Source organism: Bos indicus, chromosome 1, assembly GCF_029378745.1.
Source record: "Bos indicus isolate NIAB-ARS_2022 breed Sahiwal x Tharparkar chromosome 1, NIAB-ARS_B.indTharparkar_mat_pri_1.0, whole genome shotgun sequence".
NCBI classification, from domain to species: Eukaryota; Metazoa; Chordata; class Mammalia; order Artiodactyla; family Bovidae; genus Bos; species Bos indicus.
The window spans coordinates 100,204,161-100,225,623 of record NC_091760.1 but is presented as its reverse complement, the minus strand read 5'-3'; the positions used below and the strand labels follow the sequence as shown (position 1 = coordinate 100,225,623).

At 37.9% G+C, this 21,463-nt stretch overlaps 1 protein-coding gene across 3 annotated transcripts in view; it reads right to left on the bottom strand.

The window, feature by feature from the left end:
- The window catches only part of WDR49 (WD repeat domain 49), a 169,572-nt gene that overhangs the window by 132,531 nt on the left and 15,578 nt on the right, over positions 1–21,463 (bottom strand). For all 3 annotated transcript variants that reach the window (XM_070792210.1, XM_070792208.1, XM_070792211.1), the window contains one exon: positions 2,362–2,802. In XM_070792210.1, the coding sequence (XP_070648311.1) occupies positions 2,362–2,802 (441 nt within the window). The remainder of the gene's footprint in view (positions 1–2,361; positions 2,803–21,463) is intronic.

Genomic DNA, 21,463 nt, shown 5'->3' with positions numbered 1-21,463 from the left:
ATTTTTAATCCATGCCAGCTAAACATTAACATCAGATCCTTAGCAAGAAAGAACTGGATATGATGTCAACTGCCACTAGGGACACAGCAAAGATTCTGAAGCACACGTTCTGAAATCAAGCCACCTTAGTTTACAAATCTTGCAACGCTGATTGCATCCTGTGTGACATGGGGCACGTTTCACAACCTCTCCTTGCCCAGTCTCTCTTAAAATGGAAATAAATCCCCTCAAAAGTGATTATTCATCAGAAGGACTGAAGCTGAAGCTCCAACACTTTGGCCACCTGATGCCAAGAGTACTCATTGGAAAAGACCCTGATGTTGGGAAAGACTGAGGACAAGAGAGAAGGGGGTGACAGAGAATGAGATGATTGGACGGCATCATGGAATCAATGAAAATTCATTTGAACAAGCTCCAGGAGATAGTGAAGGACAGGGAAACCTGACAAGCTGCAGTCCATGGGGTCACAGAGTTGGAAACCACTTTGTGACTGAACAACAAGGTGATCTGGAGATGATTAACAGAGCAAGGCATGTGTACATAGAAAGCTAATGTTCATGATGATTATTTTTTGATGATTCTTGGCAGTAGAACATGCTATTCCCCACTTGAAAGAATCTGGCTCTTGGAGCCATTCAAATGGCTGGTCCTGGGTCTGCTCTAATAAATACACAAGATGATCCTGGAACGTCTAGTCTAACCAGGAAACGAGGAAGCTTTGAAAGACAGATAGGATTATATCAGAAAAGACTCCAGCTAACTTGTATTAGTTCCATTGTCCAAAGATGGTATAATTTAGGGGGCAGGATAATACCTCAGTGGATTGAGATATATCAAGTTTGTTTAAACCCATGAGTTTATAATGATATTGATAACAATAATGATATAGCACTCATTTTTCATCTCATTAGAAAACTAGCTAATTATTTTGAATACTGGTGAATAAAAGGAAAGACCTGGGCATTTATTCTGCTTTTGTTAACAATTTGTATTACACAGTAGCTAATGACAGGGAGTTTCTTTATTTTATAGAGGTATTCCAGCTTATAAAGAAAAAGGAAATGATGAAATTAGAATATCACCATCTTGCAACTCCTGATAAATTGATGTATCTAATAATAATCCATAATATCTGTTAACATCCCAAGAAGAGATGGAACCAGGCATTCTATGCCCTGTGACTGAAGAACACCTCTTCCAAAATATACAAATGATCAAGGCTTTCAACTTGAGGACCAATTTACTGGAAACACGGAGAGCAAGTGGCCATGTTAAACAACCCCATGCAAACAGTCTGAGAAATTTAGACTGTGAGAAACTCCAAAGGACAAACACCTAGCTTCTTGAACAATAGCAATAGCAACAACAACAAAATACAAAACAGAAATGAGATGGAGGAAAATGTGTGAATCAAAAAAGGCATATCAACCATTCATAATGTTTGGACCTTATTCATATCTTGAGTCAAACAAACTATCAAAACAAATGACAAACTATTAAAAAATCATAAGACAATGAAATATGTTCATGACTGGATATTTCATTATATTAAGGAGTTATTGTTATTGGTATAAAATGTGATACGGTATTATGGTTGTGCTAAAGAGATATTTTTCAGAAATACTGAAGTATTTACAGATTAAATGATTGGAATTTTGGATTTCAGTATAAAGAGGAGATGTAGAAGAAACAGGAGGGCTGTGGATTGGAAATGGCTAAGGATGAATACTGGCTCTTAATGGGATTATCTCTGCTTGTGTGTGCACTTTAATTTTTTCATAGTAAAATTTACCATCTGTTTAATGTAATATAATAAGAATATGGGTTATTTAAGCTTCATTATTCCCTCAGAAACTGACTTTCCTTTCAGTATGTCATCTTCCATATAGGTATGGTTACATGAGGGTATCTGGACTGAATGGGCCCTACCCATCAAAATTAAGAAATTGACTAATCCAGCAGTCAAAATCAGATCAGCGGTTTCCTGAAATTTTCTGATCTGTGCCTTGCACTTATACAGCCTCTCAACTCTGCATATAAATGTATATACTTTCAGACTGCTAAAAACTACAGAGGTATAAAGGTCTTATCAACTAGTAATGTACACTGACCTCCTGGGGGACAGAGCCAAGAATCTGAGTCACCACCGGTTTTGTCATTTAAAGGCACACAACAGAAAAGTTTGGGAAATGGAAATATTCACTTAGCTTGACTTGTGTTCCCTCCAGGTCATATTAAAGGTATGGAAGAATAATGCAGTTCTCTATCATTGCTAGTGTTACACTTGCTATTTATCAGGAGTCCTGTCCCATCATTTCCCCCCTTTAACAAGCAATAAATTTATTTATACAGCCTCTGTACCTTGTTTACATTTTCCAGAGAAACCATACTTGTCACCCACAGGTTCTTTAGCTTGGTGGCATCTGAAGTGATGGGAAGCATTTCTTGCAGCTTTAAATTCTCTCCCCAGATTCCTACTGAACCTTCCTTACTTATGGTCAGATAACGACTTGAACTTTTTAAGAAAATTACTCTTTGGATGGTATCCTTGTGTTTCACTGGGAGAAATTCAAGGTCTCTCCACTGGGGAACCACAGTTGCCTTTGCTTGTTCATCTTTCTCATAAAGTGTTAACAGCAGAAATGAAGTCAGCTTGTCCCAATTAATGAAGCCCTCTTGGGCCACATCCACTTTATCAAAGAGCTCTCCATATTCTTCCTTTGTACCCCAGCCAACAATCTCTGTCATCCTCTGCACAAACTCTTCTCTGGACATACAAATGGTTTGACTGGGCTCTGAGGGCTAGAAACAAGAACAAAAATAAGATATCAGTGAAAGAGACCGTTGTGCTACCCTCAAAGGTGAATCTCATCAGCAATTCTTCCAAGATGCAAAGAATACCTTTTACCTTACAATGGTGTTATACTGAAGTGAATTTGGGCTGCGAAGCAAATAATTGACAGATCTGCAAGTTGACATCCTCAATCACAGATGAGGGAATTGACAGAGGGAAGCAGGAAAGCCAGAGATTTCATATGATGGTGGACGCAGAGGTCAGAGTGACACAGGACTGTGAACCAAGCATGCAGGTGACCTCTAAAAGCTGGACAAGGCAAGGAAACAGAGGGTCTCCAGAAGGAAAACCATCTTGACCATACCTTTATATTAGCTCTGGAAAACCCATTTTGGAATTCTGAGCTGTAGAACTGTAAAATAATATAGTTATGAGTTTTATGCTACTAAGTTTGTGGTAATTTGTTATAGCATCAATAGGAAATGAATATAATGGTTTAGAGAAAATAGATGAATACCTGAGGAGAGTTTAGCACTGCCAGTAAAATAGTATCACAGTAACACTTTAATCCAAGAGCAAGAAATCACCTCTATGAACACAGAATTACAAAACCAGTGAAACATTATAAGTTGATTTTGGTTATTCATGATAGTTATGTACTATAATGGTTATGTTCTACAAACACAAAATTAGCAGATACTGAATGATGACTTTTATGGAAAGAGACTGTTACGTTTCTATGAGCCTCTGGTCACAATATTTTCATCAACTGGTCAAATTGTAATTTTGTTTTATGTCTGTTTCCATTGAAAGACATTTTAATATATATTGTTAATTCATTAACATTGAATTCATGGCCTACAGCAGTATAACTTATGACTGAATGGAGCTTATCTAACACATGTATTTTCTCCAAAAGGCACAGCATAGCCTTCTTGCACTTAGACAGAACTTTATACTACACTTAGGGAGTCATTTTAAAAAGTGAAAATCACCAAGAAAAAAAGCTCAAAATGCAAAAACTTTACCCTAAGTGGAGCACAAATAGAATACCTGTTTAAAGTGCAAGAACTGGAATAAGAAGGCAAAGTGTGTACGTAAAATAGATAGCTAATGGGAAGTTGCTGTATAATACAGGGAGCTCAACCTGGTTCTCTATGACAACCTAGACGGGTGGGATGGGGTAGGAGATGGGAGGGAAGTTCAAGAGGGAGGAGACATATGCATAACTATGGCTGATTCATGTAGATGTATGGAGGAAACCAATACAACACTGTAAAGCAATTATCCTTCCATTAAAGTAAATAAATTAGAAAATAAAAGAAGGCAGGGTGTCATCAAGTTTGATCTCAGCATGAAATAGACACACTGGAAGACTGCAACTTTTTGACATTCTGCACATGGCTGTGAATGCAGAGTCCCAAAGAAGAGCAAGGAGAGATGAGAAAGCCTTCCTCAGTGATCAATGCAAAGAAATAGAGGAAAACAACAGAATGGGAAAGACTAGAGATCTCTTTAAGAAAATTAGAGATACCAAGGGAACATTTCATGCAAAGATGGGCTCAATAAAGAATAGAAATGGTATGGACCTAACAGAAGCAGAAGATATTAAGAGGTGACAAGAATACACAGAAGAACTATACAAAAAAGATCTTCATGACCCAGATAATCATGATGGTGTGATCACTCACCAAGAGCCAGACATCCTGGAACATGAAGTCAAGTGGTCCTTAGAAAGTATCACTATGAACAAAGCTAGTGGAGGTGATGGAATTCCAGTTGAATTATTTCAAATCCTGAAAGATGATGCTGTGAAAGTGCTGCACTCAATATGCCAGCAAATTTGGAAAACTCAGCAGTGGCCACAGGACTGGAAAAGGTCAGTTTTCATTCTAATCCCAAAGAAAGGCAATGCCAAAGAATGCTCAAACTATCGCACAATTGCACTCATCTCACATGCTAGTAAAGTAATGCTCAAAATTCTCCAAGCCAGGCTTCAGCAATATGAACTTCCAGCTATGAACTTCCAGATGTTCAAGTTGGTTTTAGAAAAGGCAGAGGAAACAGAGATCAAATTGCCAACATCCGCTGGACCACTGAAAAAGCAAGAGAGTTCCAGAAAAACATCTACTTCTGTTTTATTGACTATGCCAAAGCCTTTGACTGTGTGGATCACAATAAACTGGAAAATTCTTAAAGAGATGGGAATATCAGACCACCTGACCTGCCTCCTGAGAAATCTGTATGCAGCGCAAGAAGCAACAGTTAGAACTGGACATGGAACAACAGACTAGTTCCAAATAGGAAAAGGAGTACATCAAGGCTGTATATTGTCACCCTGCTTATTTAACTTCTATGCAGAGTACATCATGAGAAACACTGGGCTGGAAGAAGCACAAACTGGAATAAAGATTGCCAGGAGAAATATCAATAATCTCAGATATGCAGATGACACCACCCTTATGTCAGAAAGTGAAGAAGTAAAGAGCCTCTTGATTACAGTGAAAGAGGAGAGTGAAAAAGGTGGCTTAAAGCTCAACATTCAGAAAATGAAGATCATGGCATCCAGTCCCATCACTTCATGGAAAATAGATGGTGAAAGAGTGGAAATAGTGAGAGACTATTTTTCTGGGCTCCAAAATCATTGCAGATGGTGATTGCAGTCATGAAATTAAAAGACGTTTATTCCTTGGAAGGAAAGTTATGACCAACCTAGACAGCATATTCAAAAGCAGAGACATTATTTTCCCAACAAAGGTCTGTCTGGTCAATGCTATGCTTTTTCCAGTAGTCACGTATGGATATAAGAGTTGGACTCTAAAGAGAGCTGAGCAATGAAGAATTGATGCTTTTGAATTGTGGTGTTGGAGAAGACTCTTTAGAGTCCCTTGGACTGCAAGGAGATCCAACCAGTCCATCCTAAAGGATATCAGTACTGAGTGTTCATTGGAAGGACTGATGTTGAAGCTGAAACTCCAATATTTTGGCCACCTGATGTGAAGAGCTGACTTATTTGAAAAGACCCTGATGCTGGGAAAGATTGAAGGCAAGAGGAGAAGGGGACGACAAAAGATGAGATGGTTGGATGGCATCACCGACTCGATGGACATGAGTTTGCATAGACTCCGGGAGTTGGTGATGGACAGGGAGGCCTGGGGTGCTGCGGTCCATGGGGTCACAAAGAGTCAGACACGACTGAGTGACTGAACTCTCTGACTGACTGACTGACATGTCTGTGAATGATCATGAAGGTGACCTGAGTTTTGACTTTGGGGACCCAAATAAATTTTAGCAAGTAGGCAAATTCACAAATACAAAATCTGACAATGATGAGAACCATCTGTATTCCAAATAACTATGTAGTTTAATACTGATAGGCTGGTTAGTTTGGTGAGCTTCACAGCGAGAGAATCTGTTTTCCTACTGTCTCAGAGCCAAAGCATCAGATTTGATAGTAATCACTGGGAGGCAGCATGTTGTAGAGGAGGTCGAACAATTGTAGGTTTAATCCTGGTTTCACCAGATATGTGGGAACTACTAGAAAGTTACTTCATTGTTGAGGCTTAATTTTCCCATCTGTAAAGTAGATATGCCAGTAGATATAGCAAAGTTCAGTTCAGTTCAGTTGCTCAGTCGTGTCCAACTCTTTGCGACCCTATGAATCGAAGCACGCCAGACCTCCCTGTCCATCAGCGATTCCCGGAGTTCACTCAGACTCACCTCCATCGAGTTGGTGATGCCATCCAGCCATCTCATCCTCTGTCATCCCCTTCTCCTCCTGCCCCCGATCCCTCCCAGCATCAGAGTCTTTTCCAATGAGTCAACTCTTCGAATGAGGTGGCCAAAGTACTGGAGTTTCAGCTTTAGTATCATTCCTTCCAAAGAAATCCCAGGGCTGATCTCCTTCAGAATGGACTGGATGGATCTCCTTGCATTCCAAGGGACTCTCAAGAGTCTTCTCCAACACCACAGTTCAAAAACATCAATTCTTCAGTGCTCAGCCTTCTTCACAGTCCAACTCTTACATCCATACATGACCACTGGAAAAACCATATATGCCAGTAGATATAGCAAAATGCCAGTCTCAGAAAAATGATTATGAATGTTAAATGGCACATCAATAGGTGAAGAAAAAGCATTCAGCAAAATTCAACACCAATTTATAATTACAAAAAAAAAAACCTCTCAGTAAACTAATAATAGAAAGAAAATTCCTCACCTTGAAAGAGAGTATCTACCACAAACATACAGCTTAACCAAAAACATCATACTTAACAGTGAGAACCTTGTGGCATTCCTACTAAGATCAGGTACAAGGCAAGGATGTCTTCTCACCATGGCTTTTCAACACCATATGGGAAGCTCTACTTAATGAAATAAAGCAAGAAAAGGAAGTAAAAGTATAAAGATTGGAAAGAAAGATAAACTGTCTGTTTATAGAAGATATGATTATGTATGTAAAATATCTGAAAGAATCAATGGAAAAACCCTTGGAACCATCATAATAAGTGATTACAGAAAGATTATAGGACACAAGATTAACATTCAAAAGTCTATTGCTTTCCTGTACACCAATTATGAACAGGAAGAATTTGAAACTAAAACCACAATACCATTTTACATTAGCATCCTCAAAAATGAAATACATGTAAATCTAACAAAATGTGTGTAAGATCTATATGAGGAAAACTACAAAACTCCTATCAGCACAATCAAGGAATAAATAATTGGAGAAATATTCCATGTTAATAGATAGGAAAACTCACTTTTGCTAAGACCTCAATTCTTCCCAAGACAACTTATAGCTCCCATGCAATTCCAATAAAAATCTCAATAAGTCATTTTATTAATACTGACAAACTGACTCCAAGTCAACATGGAGAGGCTAAATACTGAGATAACACAATACTGAAGGATAAGAACAAAGTTAGAGGACGGACTCTACCCAACTTCAAGACTTATTAAAAAATGACAGTAACCCAGACATTTGTGATATTGGCATAAGAATATAAACTAGATCAATGAAACAGAATAGAGAGCTCAAAAATAGACCCATGTAAACATGGGGTCGATAAGAGTCAGACACGACTGAGTGACTTCACTTTCACTTTTCACTTTCATGCATTGGAGAAGGAAATGGCAACCCACTCCCGTGTTCTTGCCTGGAGAAGCCCAGGGACGGGAGAGCCCAGTGGGCTGCCATCTATGGGGTCGCACAGAGTTGGACATGACTGAAGCAACTTAGCAACAGCAGCAGCAAATATGGTCAACTCATCTTTGATAAAGAACCAAAAGCAATACATTTGAGAAAAGATAACATCTTCAACAGTGCTGGAGTAATTGGACATTCATATAGCAAAAAAGTGAACTAGACACAGACCTTATTCCCTTCACAAACATTAACTCAAAATGGATCACAGACCTAAATGGAAAATGCAAATTTGAACTACTCAGAAGTCCATCATTCTTGTCTTTGTTAAATTATTTTTAATCTAAAAGTTCAAAGAGGTGGAAACTTTTCAGTGACCCAGATATTAACAATGTGGAAAGAAATTTCATCCTGAAAATATTCCATTTGAGCCAAACTGCAAACTGTTTCTGAAAGCTAAGTAGATGTAGACCCTTTGAACTATTACATAATGACATCAATCCATGCCTCAAATGTATGTTGTTATTAATCCATTTATTAATGTTATTAATCCATTTAACAAAAAAACACTTTAAAGCTGAATCAAAATATTCTCTTCCTGTGTTTGTAATTTACTTTTATTTCTACAATCAATAAACTGTTTTGACTGACAAATACCAAGACAATTTCTTTTTTACATTCTAGAATATGGAATTGCAAATGGAACATAAACAAGGACAAAAATAAATTTTCTTCCCCAAAGTAATACATACAATCAACTTCATAATTTTATGTACATTGATAGTGCCAATATACAGTGGGGGAAGATTTAAGAAATACTTCCAATTTATGAAATTGACAGATATGTGCAATTGTACCATATTCTTGACAATTCTATTACTGATTGTTCACTCGCTAGCTTTATTTGCTTTAGTCTGAAACTAAAACCATGATTTTGCCATACATTTGGTTATAATTTAGAAAGCTGTTTATTAAAAAATCCTAACTTGTTCAAGAAGCATTATGCCTTGATCAGTGTGAGATTTGTGTTTATTAATTCTATCTTATGCCAGTTTTAATAAATTCAATGTACAATTAAATATATGAACTTTGATTCAAGCTCAGAATCATAAATGCATTAACTTTTACTGAACAATTAATTCTCATTTTATCAGTGGCCTCCACTTATGCTCTAGGATTAGAATTCATTCACTCATTCCATTGTATTATTTGTATCACAAGTTGTAGTAGGGAGATTGTGTGGTTGCATAATAGGAGCTTGAAGATTCAGCTTGCACCTCTAAGTAGAGCTAATAACTAATGCTTAGAGCTGTTATCTGGAGAAGGCAATGGCACCCCACTCTAGTACTCTTGCCTGGAAAATCGCATGGACAGAGGAGCCTGATAGGCTGCAGTCCATGGGGTCGCTAAGAGTCAGACACGACTGAGCGACTTCACTTTCACTTTTCACTTTCATGCATTGGAGAAGGAAATGGCAAACCATTCTAGTGTTCTTGCCTGGAGAATTCCAGGGACAGGGGAGCCTGGTGGGCTACCGTCTACGGGGTCGCACAGAGTTGGACACAATTGAAGTGACAGCAGCGACAGCCCTGATAACAGAGCTGTTATCAGGATTAGTTGATAATTTAATGTATGTATACCACATGGAGTCGTTTAATGTGAGTTCAACACATTTCTTTTTTTTTAATATAAATTTATTTATTTTAATTGGAGGTTAATTACTTTACAATATTGTATTGGTTTTACCATACATCAACATGAATCTGCCACGGGTATACACGTGTTCCCCATCCTTTGTATGTCACTATTTATTTACTATTGAAAGTCAAAAAGTGAAAGTGTTATTGGTGTTTGATTCTTTGTGACCCCATGGACTGTAGCCTGCCGGGCTCCTCTGTCCATGGGATTTCCCAGGCAAGAGTACTGTAGTGGGTAGCCATTCTTTTCTCTAAGGTATCTTCCCAACTCAGGGATCGAACCCAGGTCTCCTGCATTACAGGCAGATTCTTTACCGTCTAAGTACCAAGGGAGCCCTTATTTATTATTGATTGACTACTAAAGAGTTTAAAGAAGAAAAGAACTATAAATTGGGACTTTTTGGTGATCCAGTCATTAAGATTTCACCTTCTAATGTAGGCGGTATGGCTTTGATCCCTGACCTGGGAGCTAAGATCCCACATGCCTTGCAGCCAAAAAAACCAAAACATAAAGCAGAAGCAATATTGTGACAAGTTCACTAAAGACTTTAAAAATAGTCCACATCAAAAATCTTAAAAAAGAAAAAGAGCTATAAATTGAGTCATCATGCCGGCAATGACTATTCCCTGAGAATTTAGCTAAACTCATTTGTTGATTATGTGTATGTGTGTGTGTAAGGCTTGGGAGGTATGCATAATTACTAATTTTAGTAAATTGATCTTATCTATCAGGGGTGGTTAATTACTAGCTAGATGGTCTTAAAAATGATCTTAGTGGGTCTGAAGAATATGTCCACTCACAGGGTTACATGAAGCTCTCTATGACCACTGCGGTCACAGGAGCAGATGCTTGTTTTTGCCTTAATATGAAACAGCAAATGCACACTGTTTCAGCTGCTCTTCCTCAGAGGCACAAATATAAAACTGTCCTCAGTGAGTCCACTGAAAGTGAAGTTTACCTCTTCTCAGCAACCAAGAGTATTTCACATATATAACACTGACTTTTCATCACCGTAATTGCAGCTCCTATCTTGTCTTGAGCTATTTATAGTGTCACTCTATGAATTTCAGGTGAGCCTGCTGTTCCTCTCTTCTTGGCAATAGATAATTTCATGGAAAGAAGGAAGAAAATCCTTCATTTTAAAAATGAGTTTGCACATACCATGATTTAGTTGTTACAAACTCTCAATCTGTATTAGGTTCAGTGCTAAGTGGCAAAATAATTTATCTTTGAGTCATCTTTGGATATATTTTTATATGTTTATATGTAGGTATGCATAAATTTACATTTATATTTTTATATATTAACATTTATATACATATAGATATGTATTTAAATTGGGCTTCCCTGGTAGCTCAGAAGTAAAAAACCCGCCTACTATGCAGGAGCCACAGGAGACATGAGTTCAGTTCCTGGATGGGGAAGATCCCTTGGAGGAGGGCACAGCCACCCTCTCCAGTATTTTTGCTTGGAGAATCCCATGGACAGAGGAGCCTGGCAGGCCACAGTCCATAGGGTCACAAAGAGTCAGACACACTGAAGCAACTTAGCATGGCTTGGCATGTACTTAAATTAGTCCTAATTTAGTTAACATCTGAGTTTTATGCCTGAATTTACAACATATTTATGTGACCATAGGTTAGTCATAATCTTCCCAGGGTTTTTATAAGGCTTCAGTAAAATAATATGTATATAAGGCCATCTTTTGGAGAAGGCAATGACACCCCACTCCAGTACTCTTGCCTGAAAAATCCCATGGATGGAGGAGCCTGGAAGGCTGCAGTCCGTGGGGTTGCTGAGGGTCGGACACGACTGAGCGACTTCACTTTCACTTTTCACTTTCATGCATTGGAGAAGGAAATGGCAACCCACTCCAGTGTTTTTGCCTGGAGAATCCCAGGGACAGGGGAGCCTGGTGGGCTGCCGCCTATGGGGTCGCACAGAGTCAGACAGGACTGAAGTGACTTAGCAGCAGCAGCAGCAAGGCCATCTTTAAACTGGAGAAGCAAATGGCAACCCACTCCAGTATTCTTGACTGGAGAATCCCATGAACAGAGGAGCCTGGTGAGTTACAGTCCATGGGATCACAAAGAGTTGGACATGACTCAGCAATTAACACTTTTTGCATTAAATGATTTTATTCAAGCAATATTTATTATTGTTGAAGACATCCACATCAAGTTAAATTCACAAGCATATAGTTAGTATAGCTGGCAAAATATTAAGAATTTAGGAAATCAGATTTCATTATAAAACAGAGTACAAAATAATTCTCTCTTCAATTAAAAATGTAATTAGTATGGCTTTAACAAATCTGTCTTCCCATAGACAGCTTGTTCTAACTTGAATGTAGGATTTCCAAATAAAAACTACCACACAGTGTTTAAAGTACACCCTTTCACTCCTGTTAGTTTTGCTCCTATTAGTCATGACCATGTCAATCTTTTTAAGTAAAAATTAGTACCCCTGCATCTATTAGAACTCCTCTTCTAATAAAAGCAAAGGGTGAATGATCTATTAAAAAACGTATTCTTATTCAGCCCTTGCTAAGATAATGCCAATAAATTTATTTTGCTGTGTCTATGTAATGACTGAGTAAGAAAATAACCAGCGAAGGCTTCCAACTGCTCCTGCAAGGAAGCTAATATACTCAGAATGTCTGATTGATTATCTCAGCAAGCACAACTTTAGACCTTTAAAAGTCTTCCTGTCTTCCTGAATCCCTTTCAAAGAATATTCTAAAAATCATTTTCTTTTGCCTGGAAAGCATCTTCTGCAGCTACAGTCAGTCCTTGTGAGCTTTAAAATTAAAAAAAAAAATTAAAAAGCATGAACTCTATAAAATTCTCTTCAGCTTTTCAGCTTTGTCAAGATTTGGATTTCACTGTAACTTATATAAAAACTGAGCACTAAACCTAAGTTCAAATTTCTGAAAATACAGCTTTTTAAAATACTTGACAGCCCTTTCTTTTCATCAAGAAGAGATCATGTACTTTCAATTAGAACATATGAGGGTGCCAACCCATTTTTAAAATTATTTACTTTTTGCATGAAATAATTCATGTTTACTATAGAAAAGACAAAATATACACAAGCCAAAATTTAAAATCCTCCATAATGCCATCAGCCTACCAGACTCTTTTCCTAGGCAGAAATAGAAATACTTATGCATTATTTACGAAATGGTGTCATGATTTATTAATGTATACCTTGTGTGCTTTTTCCATTTTATATCATACCTTCTAGCTACACCTTGTGTAATATATATTTGTCTTTAACATCATTTTAATGGCCACACAATCTTCTGTAGAGAAGAAATACAATTATACTCCCCATTATTAAAAACTTCAATTGTTCCAGTGCTTTCCCATTCCAAGTAAACAACCCTGCAACAAGCATTCCTGCAGATACATCCTTGCTTAGTTATCAAATTATTTCCTGAGGGAAATTCCTTAGAAGTGCTGCATCAAAGACTTTGCACATTCTTAAAGCTTTTGGTATATTTTGCCAAATCGTCCTGCAAAAGACCAAAAAAATTTACATTTTCATTAACAAAGTATGATATTGCTTACATGCGAGACCTTCACCAAGCTGGGGTATTCTTATTCTTTTTTAAGAGTCACTGATTCGTTTCTAAAAAATAGTTCTAGTTAGCCTGAGCATTGACATACTTGCTGGCAATACAGAGTGAAATATTCCCAAACCAGACATTTAACTCTTTGAAAATACACCAACTCTTAGAAATGCTGTTTATGTTTGTTTTTTCTTTAACTTTTTCCTATAGCAATATTTTATAATGAGTAAAAGAAAGATAATTTTTCTTCTTTTTTCCTATTCTGTAACCAGGGACTTGCCTAAGACAAGAATACAAGTTCTGCTTTAAAACTATGGAGAGAGCACAATTTTAAAACCATGGACAGAGCACAATCCAATCTGGTCAGAAATCTGGAGTATTTTTCAAAACTGAGAGTGGGTTAATATGTCACACTCATTGCCCTTACCCATTGTTAAGCATTTTCCTTTGATTCTGAAAATTAATATCAAATGGTGAGTTTTAAGTCACTTAGAGAAATATTTCCATCCATCTACCCATTGACCTATTTATTAACATATATTGAACATGTAGCCCATACAAGGCAGCATGAGGTAGATTTATTTATTCATTCATTGAACAAGTATTTGTAAAACGTCTGATCCATGCCAAACCAGCTCTGAATAAGACAGCAGAGAAAAAAAAAAAAAAAAAAAAAGACAGCAGAAGTCTCTGCTCTTCGAATCCTTATACTGCAGTGAGGATCCCAAACATACTGATCACACTGAATGACATGTGGTTCTGGGTTACCCAAAGTAATAACATCACAAGAATCACAGTAATTAATGCTTTTCCTAATTTCAAACTGAATTTAGGATTTAAACATGTCAAAGACATTCCATGAACTGAAATCTTTCATGGACCAGAAATCTTTCTTTTCTCTGAAAAAAAAAAAAATTGTCTTAAAATGATTAGAATTCTGCAGTGCTTCTTTTTCTCTACATTAAAAAAAAATAGTATATTTATGGTTGATTCGCATTTTTGTATGGCAGAAGCCAACACACTATTGTAAAGCAATTATCCAACTTAAAATAAATTTTAAAAAATAGTTTCTAGTAGGATCTCAGAATCTTGTTTTCCCCAGAACTGCTAGTTTTATCAATCACTTCACCAAAATTATTTTTTTTTTTCTGTCAAACTTGTGGCATGAGTTTTGGGTAAGGTTCAATGACAGCTGAATGAGGATATACTATCTCAATGCATCCTTCTCCCCATCTCTCTAATTAAATATAAAATTAGCATGCTGCTTCCTCACACTTTATTCCATTGCACTTGCCTCAATTTCCCGTGGTTACAAAGTGCGTTGGTTATGAATATGTATTAGAGTTTGCTGTCAAACATTGTGAACATCTTCTGGAGCAGAAGATTAGATATGTTATTTCAAAACAGATGCATCATTTTCTATCATCCACTGCAATTTTCATCTACCCATGAACATTCATAAGAGACTGAACAACAGAACAGAAGAGACTAGTCTGCCAGCCAAAGTTCATACTGCTCTTTTTTCTTGCTTCAATGGATTTTAGTTGGTTATAATTTTCATTTACATTATGATATCAATGATTGAAGAACTCAGAAATCTGAATGGAGTTAAAGTTTTGTGACTAACAAAGACACAAACCTTGAAACCCCTGTACTGAATTGAAGGTTTAGAATTAAGCTCTCCCATAACCACCCCCACCCCCGACCAGAGAAGGCGATGGCACCCCACTCCAGTATTCTTGCCTGAAAATCCATGGACAGAGGAGCCTGGTGGGCTGTGGTCCATGGGGTCGCTAAGAGAAAGACATGGCTGAGCGACTTCACTTTTGCTTTTTACTTTCATGCACTGGAGAAGGAAATGGCAACCCACTCCAGTATTCTTGCCTGGAGAATCCCAGGGACGGCGGAGCCTGGTGGGCTGCCGTCTATGGGGTCGCCAGAGTTGGACACAACTGAAGCGACTTAGCAGCAGCAGCAGCATACACCACCCTCCCCCCCGCCAAAAAAAAATGGGCTTCCCTTGTGGCTCAGCAAATAGCCTCATGAAATTTTAATAAAAGCTATTTACTGAGAACCCTGAAGCTTCCCTGGTGGCTCAGATGGTAAAGAAACTGCCTGTGGGAGACCTGGGTTCAATCTCTGGGTCAAGAAGATCTCCTTGAGAAGAGAATGGCCACCCACTCCAGTATTCTTGCCCAGAGAATCCATGGACAGAGGAGCCTGGTGGGCTACAGTCCATGGAGTTGTAGAGTCAGACACGACTGAGAAACTAATACTTTCAATTTCACACTGAAGCTTTCTGATGAGGTACTTAAAATATACATATGAACTCTGAATCAACAAAGTAAGCAGGAAATGAGTGAGAAAGAGTCCATCCCAGGCTCTAAAGGACATTTTTTTTTTAAACCAAATTATTAGCTCTTTCCTGCTGTTGTATCCTTTTCAAACCAGAAATCCAATACTTCAACCAATCTCTGGTCCTTATACTTATTTCTTTGATGTCACTCTTTCGTCCCAGGTGTCCAGCAAAACACTAACCCTGGAAAACCGTCTTCTCCATGCCTACAACCAGGTTGCTGAACAAACATCACAGAAATGGGCAGAATGGTGCCACTATAATAAAATACAGGATCTCCAACCTCAAAAACTCCCTCTTTTGCTAATAGGAACCCTTCCATGTTTCCTGTCTGAACTCATTTGCTTTCCTCAAACACCTACTTCATCATTTCCTTGTCTATTCCTAACAGAAATCTGACTACTCACTCACAGAAATGAAGAAGAAGGAGAATAGAGAGAAGAAATGGGGGGTTGGGGAGCATCAACCAGATGGGAACTTCCTCAGTCTTCTGCATACACACAGAGATTGACCTGCGTCTGTAGCCATTTCTTTCTTCCTTCCTGTGGCAACAGAAATTCTCCTGTTTCCTAGATATGTCCTTCCCCCACCACCTCAGTGAATATCTTCTCTTGCTGTTTATTGACTCCTTTTCATTAGCATGTCAACATAATCAAATTACTTGAACTGTTAAAAATTTTGCCCGACATTCCCATCTCTTTTAGCCACTGCCCCACCCTTGTCCTTTCGAACAGCCATCTTGAAGGAATCATATTCTTTCACTGTTTCAATTCTCTCTCCTCCAACTTACTCAGTCTTTGCAATCCAGCTTCTTTCCCTTCCCCTCCACTGAAGCTGTTCTTACTATGAGGATTAATAACTTGTAGCTAAATCTTCTAGTGGATTCTTTCCAATTCTTATAAGGAAAAATATACCAAGTTAATTTTGATGCCAAAGTATCTTTGTTTCAGATTCTTGATACTCCTATTTAGTTAGAAAGTGAAACTTGAGGCACATGAAAGACATCAATCAAGAAAGAAAAAGGTTCAAGCTGCTCTAAAGGAGAGAAGAAGAATTTGGTAGTTTTTGCTGTTTGATTAAACAGCTGGGAAGAGAATAGCGTCAGATAGGGGAGGTGGACAAGATGGGAGACAAGATGGCAGGTGGTGACATGGCCACTGAGAAAATTCCACGGGCAACATAGCTCAAAAAAAATTTATACATATAAATACTTAGCTTTTCATGAACCTCCCTCCATGTGACTTCAAGCCACTAGGATAAAGGCTTCCACATATACACACATTCTCAATCCCTTCCTCTGCTCTTCTGCTGAAGAATTTGGTCTTCATGACCGATTGCTTTGGGAGCTTTCCCTTCCCCAGAACTTCACAGTAGCCTGATCACACCACATTAGTGATGGGAAAAGCTCCAGTCTTGTTTCTGGCAGTATTTATCAGTGTCTGTTCACTGACCAAAGTCTACAGTTGATCAAGGTTGACTGTTGGGCAGAAGCTCTGCCAGAAAGCAAGGAAGTAATAAAAGATTGATTGTGATCCCTTGGACAGTAGCCCACCAGGCTCCTCTGTCCGTGGGATTCTCCAGGCAAGAATACTGGAGTGGGTAGCCATTCACTTCTCCAGGAGACCTTCCCAACTCAGGGATTGAATCCAGGTCTCCTGAATTGCAGGCAGATTCTTTATCATCTGAGCCAACAGGGAAGCCCTAAAAGATTGATGGAAACTTGTAAAAAGGATGTGGGAGCTGGTCTGAAGGGACTGACACTGATCAAATTTGGGGTAATTTCCAGTATCAGAAAGAATAATGATGATAATAGATAATAATGCATTGAATAGAATCAATGATTCCATGAGTCTGTAGTAATATTCGAGATACAGAGACAAAGTGATAATGAGGGAAGAGAACAAAAGGCGTGAGAAAGAAGAAGCCTCTTTTTTACAGAGTAATGCTATGTTTAGAACAGTCACTCAGTCATGCCTGACTCTTTGTGACTCCATGGACTGTAGCTCGCCAGGCTCCTCTGTCCTCTGTTCTTGTATCTCCTGCACTGGCGAGCGGATTCTTTACCACTGTGCCCCCTGGGAATCCAAAACCCCTAGTGGACCCACTTTAATCAAGGGATCCAGCTTATAGCATCACCAGTAATGGGAAAGCAACATGCTGTGCCTCTGATGTCTCAAGAGGTAGACATAACACTTCTTATGAAGTATTCTTGCCAAAAATGGTGAGCCTAAATCTAACAGTGTACCTAAATCAAATTAACGAGAAAATGCAGATTGTGAGATGTTCTAGACATGGCATGACTCCTCAAAAAGTCCATATCATGATAGATCACAAAAAGTAGGATTATACTTCTCGATTAAAGGAAGTTAAAGGAAATGTGTAATCCTGGAAAAGATCTGTAATTAAAAAAAAAAGTGAAAGACATTAGGACAAATGGGGATATTTTAATATACACATTTTATTAGGTAATACATGAAGTTAAATTTAGAAGAAGGCCCTTGTTCTTAAAAGATATATTTTGAGCTAACTGGGGCAAACTATTATCATGCCTGAACTTACTTTTAAATGACTGAGGTAAAACGATGTACTATGGTCTGAATATTCGTGTCCCCTCAAAATTCACCAATTGAAATTTTAATGCCCAACATGATGATATTAGGCAGTGAGGCCTTTGGAAACTGATAGTTTATGAATATGGAGCTCTTATGAATGGAATTAGTGTTCTTGTATAAGAGACATCTAGAGCTCCCTAGCCCTCTCTACCGTGTGAAGACACAGCAAGAAGTCTGCAGCCTGGGAGAGGGTCTTCACCCATCCATCCTGGTTCCCTGATCTCAGACTCCCTGTCCCTGGAAGTGTGAGTAATAAACTTCTGTTGTTTGTAAGCTACCCATCTGTCATATTGTATTAAGTCTCCTGGAAGGAGTAAGACACTGTATATATGTATATGTATATGTATATGTGTGTGTGTGTGTGTGTGTGTACACATAACCACACTCGACTTCCCAGGTGGTGCAGTGATAAAGATCTGCCTGCCAATGCTGAAGACATAAGAGACATGGGTTCGATTCTTGAGAATTCCATCGACTGTATAGTCCATGGGGTCGCAAAGAGTCGGGCACGACTGAGTGACTTTCACTTTGTGGGGGTCAGAGTAGTAAAGAAAGCCCAAATTATAAGATAACACTGTATAAAATAACATTGGAAAATTAGAAGTAAGTTTGAGTGAAGTTTAGCATTCTTCACTAAGAATAAACAGACAGAAATAGATATCAGACTACTTTGGGTGATATTCTGGTTCTGCCAACAAGTCAAATGAACCTGGATAAATCCTTTCATTTGGATTTTTGTTTCCTCATCTGTAAAATATAGGCAATAAAATAGGTCTCTGTAGTCTCTCTCTTGATGCTAAAGCTCAGTGAAAGGAAAGTGATGAAGAAAACTGCTAAGTAACTTCAGTCGTGTCCGACTCTGTGTGACCCCATAGACGGAAGCCCACCAGGCTCCCCTGTCCCTGGGATTCTCCAGGCAAGAACACTGGAGTGGGTTGCCATTTCCTTCTCCTGAAGAAAACTACGTAATATTAAGACAACATATCTAGAGGAGATGCTACTTTTATTTTTATTTTTTTTAACTTTAACTTTTTAATCTTTTTTTGTCACACAGAGAAGCATAAAGGATTTTAGTTTCCTGACCAGGGATTGAACTCATGCCCCTACAATGGAAGCACAGAGTCCTAACCACTGTACCAACAGGAAAGTCCAAAAATGGTCCTGCTTTTAAATTCAGCATCATTAGACCATATGTTTAGAAAATAGTAGCAACAAGTCTTTAGGCTATTAAGATATACTGACATTTTAATAACATTTATCTTTGCATCGAATTATGGTATAGATAAAAAGCCCACAAAGCCATTTGGCATACCTTACCTTGCTACAGGCATGGTTCTATTTTTCCATAATTGAGACCTTGTACACATACACAAAAACACACATTTTTCATTTTAGAATAATATTATGCACTTTTCTGTTATTTTCTTCTTTTCACTGAATAGTAAATCATGGCAATTTGGTGTCTTCCTTATTCTTTTTAATAGCAGAGTAGTAGAAGTTTACCTCAATTTATTTATCCATTAATTTATTGATGAACATGTGGGCTATTTTAAATACTCCATTTTATTGACAATATTACAATGAATATTTTATACAAATTTTATTCCTGCCCCTGTCATAATTTATTTAGGACAACTTGTAGAATTAGAATTGCTGGTTCAAAAATTATACATTTGATATATTTTGGAAAATTGCCTACCAAAAACAGCCTTGACAATTTATAGTCTTAGTAATAATGTCCATTTCCCTGATTCTTTGCCAACAGAAAATATCATCTATCTTTCTAATATTTTCTAAGCTGATGAATGAAAAGGCTGTCTTCTTTCTTGCTTAGAACTTCAAATCCAGTTCCTAGTGAATTTGAGCATCTTTTAACATGTTTAGCAGCTATTTATATGGTACTTTTCCTTGAATGCACAAAATATGACGAAGTATGTAATATATATTATATGTAAAATAACATTGTATGTAAAATAAAGCTACATATGATATGTATATGTGCATATATGGGTAGATATGAACAAAAAACACACTGGAAGGATGCAGCATTGAATAGTTAACAATCGCATTATTGTATGGCAGAAAGTGATACAACATTATAAAGAAATCATCCTTCAATTAAAAAATAAAACCATTACAATAAAAAAAAGCACAACTACCATAAAAAAAAAAAAAGGAGTAGTTACCCAGACTCGTCACTGAAGGTGGGCCAGAGGGGATTTCACATGATACATTTGATTTTATAACCATGAAAATGTTGTATTCATTCTAACTTGTTTTTAAAAGGATTGTTAAATGAAATTGTGTATGACTGGCTGCACCAACTTTTCCTGTTTGCCTGTTTTCCTGTTTCCTGTTTCTCCTCCCTAGGTTATTTCTAGGAAATAACCCTGCTTCTCTTTCTGTATTGTATTGTATGTAAGGACTCCAGTTGTTTCTTTACCCCCTTGAAGGATTTCCCTAAGATCCAGTCTTAGACACTGGGCTCTTTCCTCAAGATGATCTCATTTGAACCCAGGGTCTCCACCTTCCGGGATCCCACACGGATTTCTCTCTGCCTTTCTGATCCTTCTACTTGGCTCTAGTTGTACTTAATCAGAGCATCTGCAATTAGTACAAGAGAAGAACATACAGGAGCTATGAGGAAAGGAGACAGGAATAGATATTAAGATATTAATCCAGCCAGGGTGGAGAGAGAAGGCTTTCTGGGGAGAGCAGTATTTAAACATGAAGTATGAATAGGAATTAGCTGGAGATTGTGGGGAGAGAAGCAGGAATATTTCAACCTGAGGCACCAGCATATGATAGGTTCTAAAACAGGAATACACTTAATAACTAAAATGCTACAAGAATGGACAATATGGGTAATGCTCCATCCAGTGTCAGATAATTTTGTGACTGACTTGTTAGAACTGTAAGCCTAACTGAATACCAGTGGGGAGAGGTGAGCTCTGGGCTTGAAGGGGGGAGGTAAGGATTCCTTAGAGAGAAATGGATGTCCCCATTCTCTACAGTCCTGGTAAAATGGAGAAATGGGTCTTAGACTAAATTAAAAAGGAAAATATTTTCTGGTATCTCTAGGGGCAAAGCTGGATATCTCACAAGCTGGAATCAAGATTGACAGAAAAAAATATCAACAATGTCAGATATGCAGATCATACCACACTAAAGGCAGAAAGTGAAGAGGAACTAAAGAGCCTCTTTATGAGGGTAAAAGAGGAGAGTGGAAAAACCTGGTTTAAAACTCAAAATTCAAAAAACTAAGATTATGGCAGGCGGT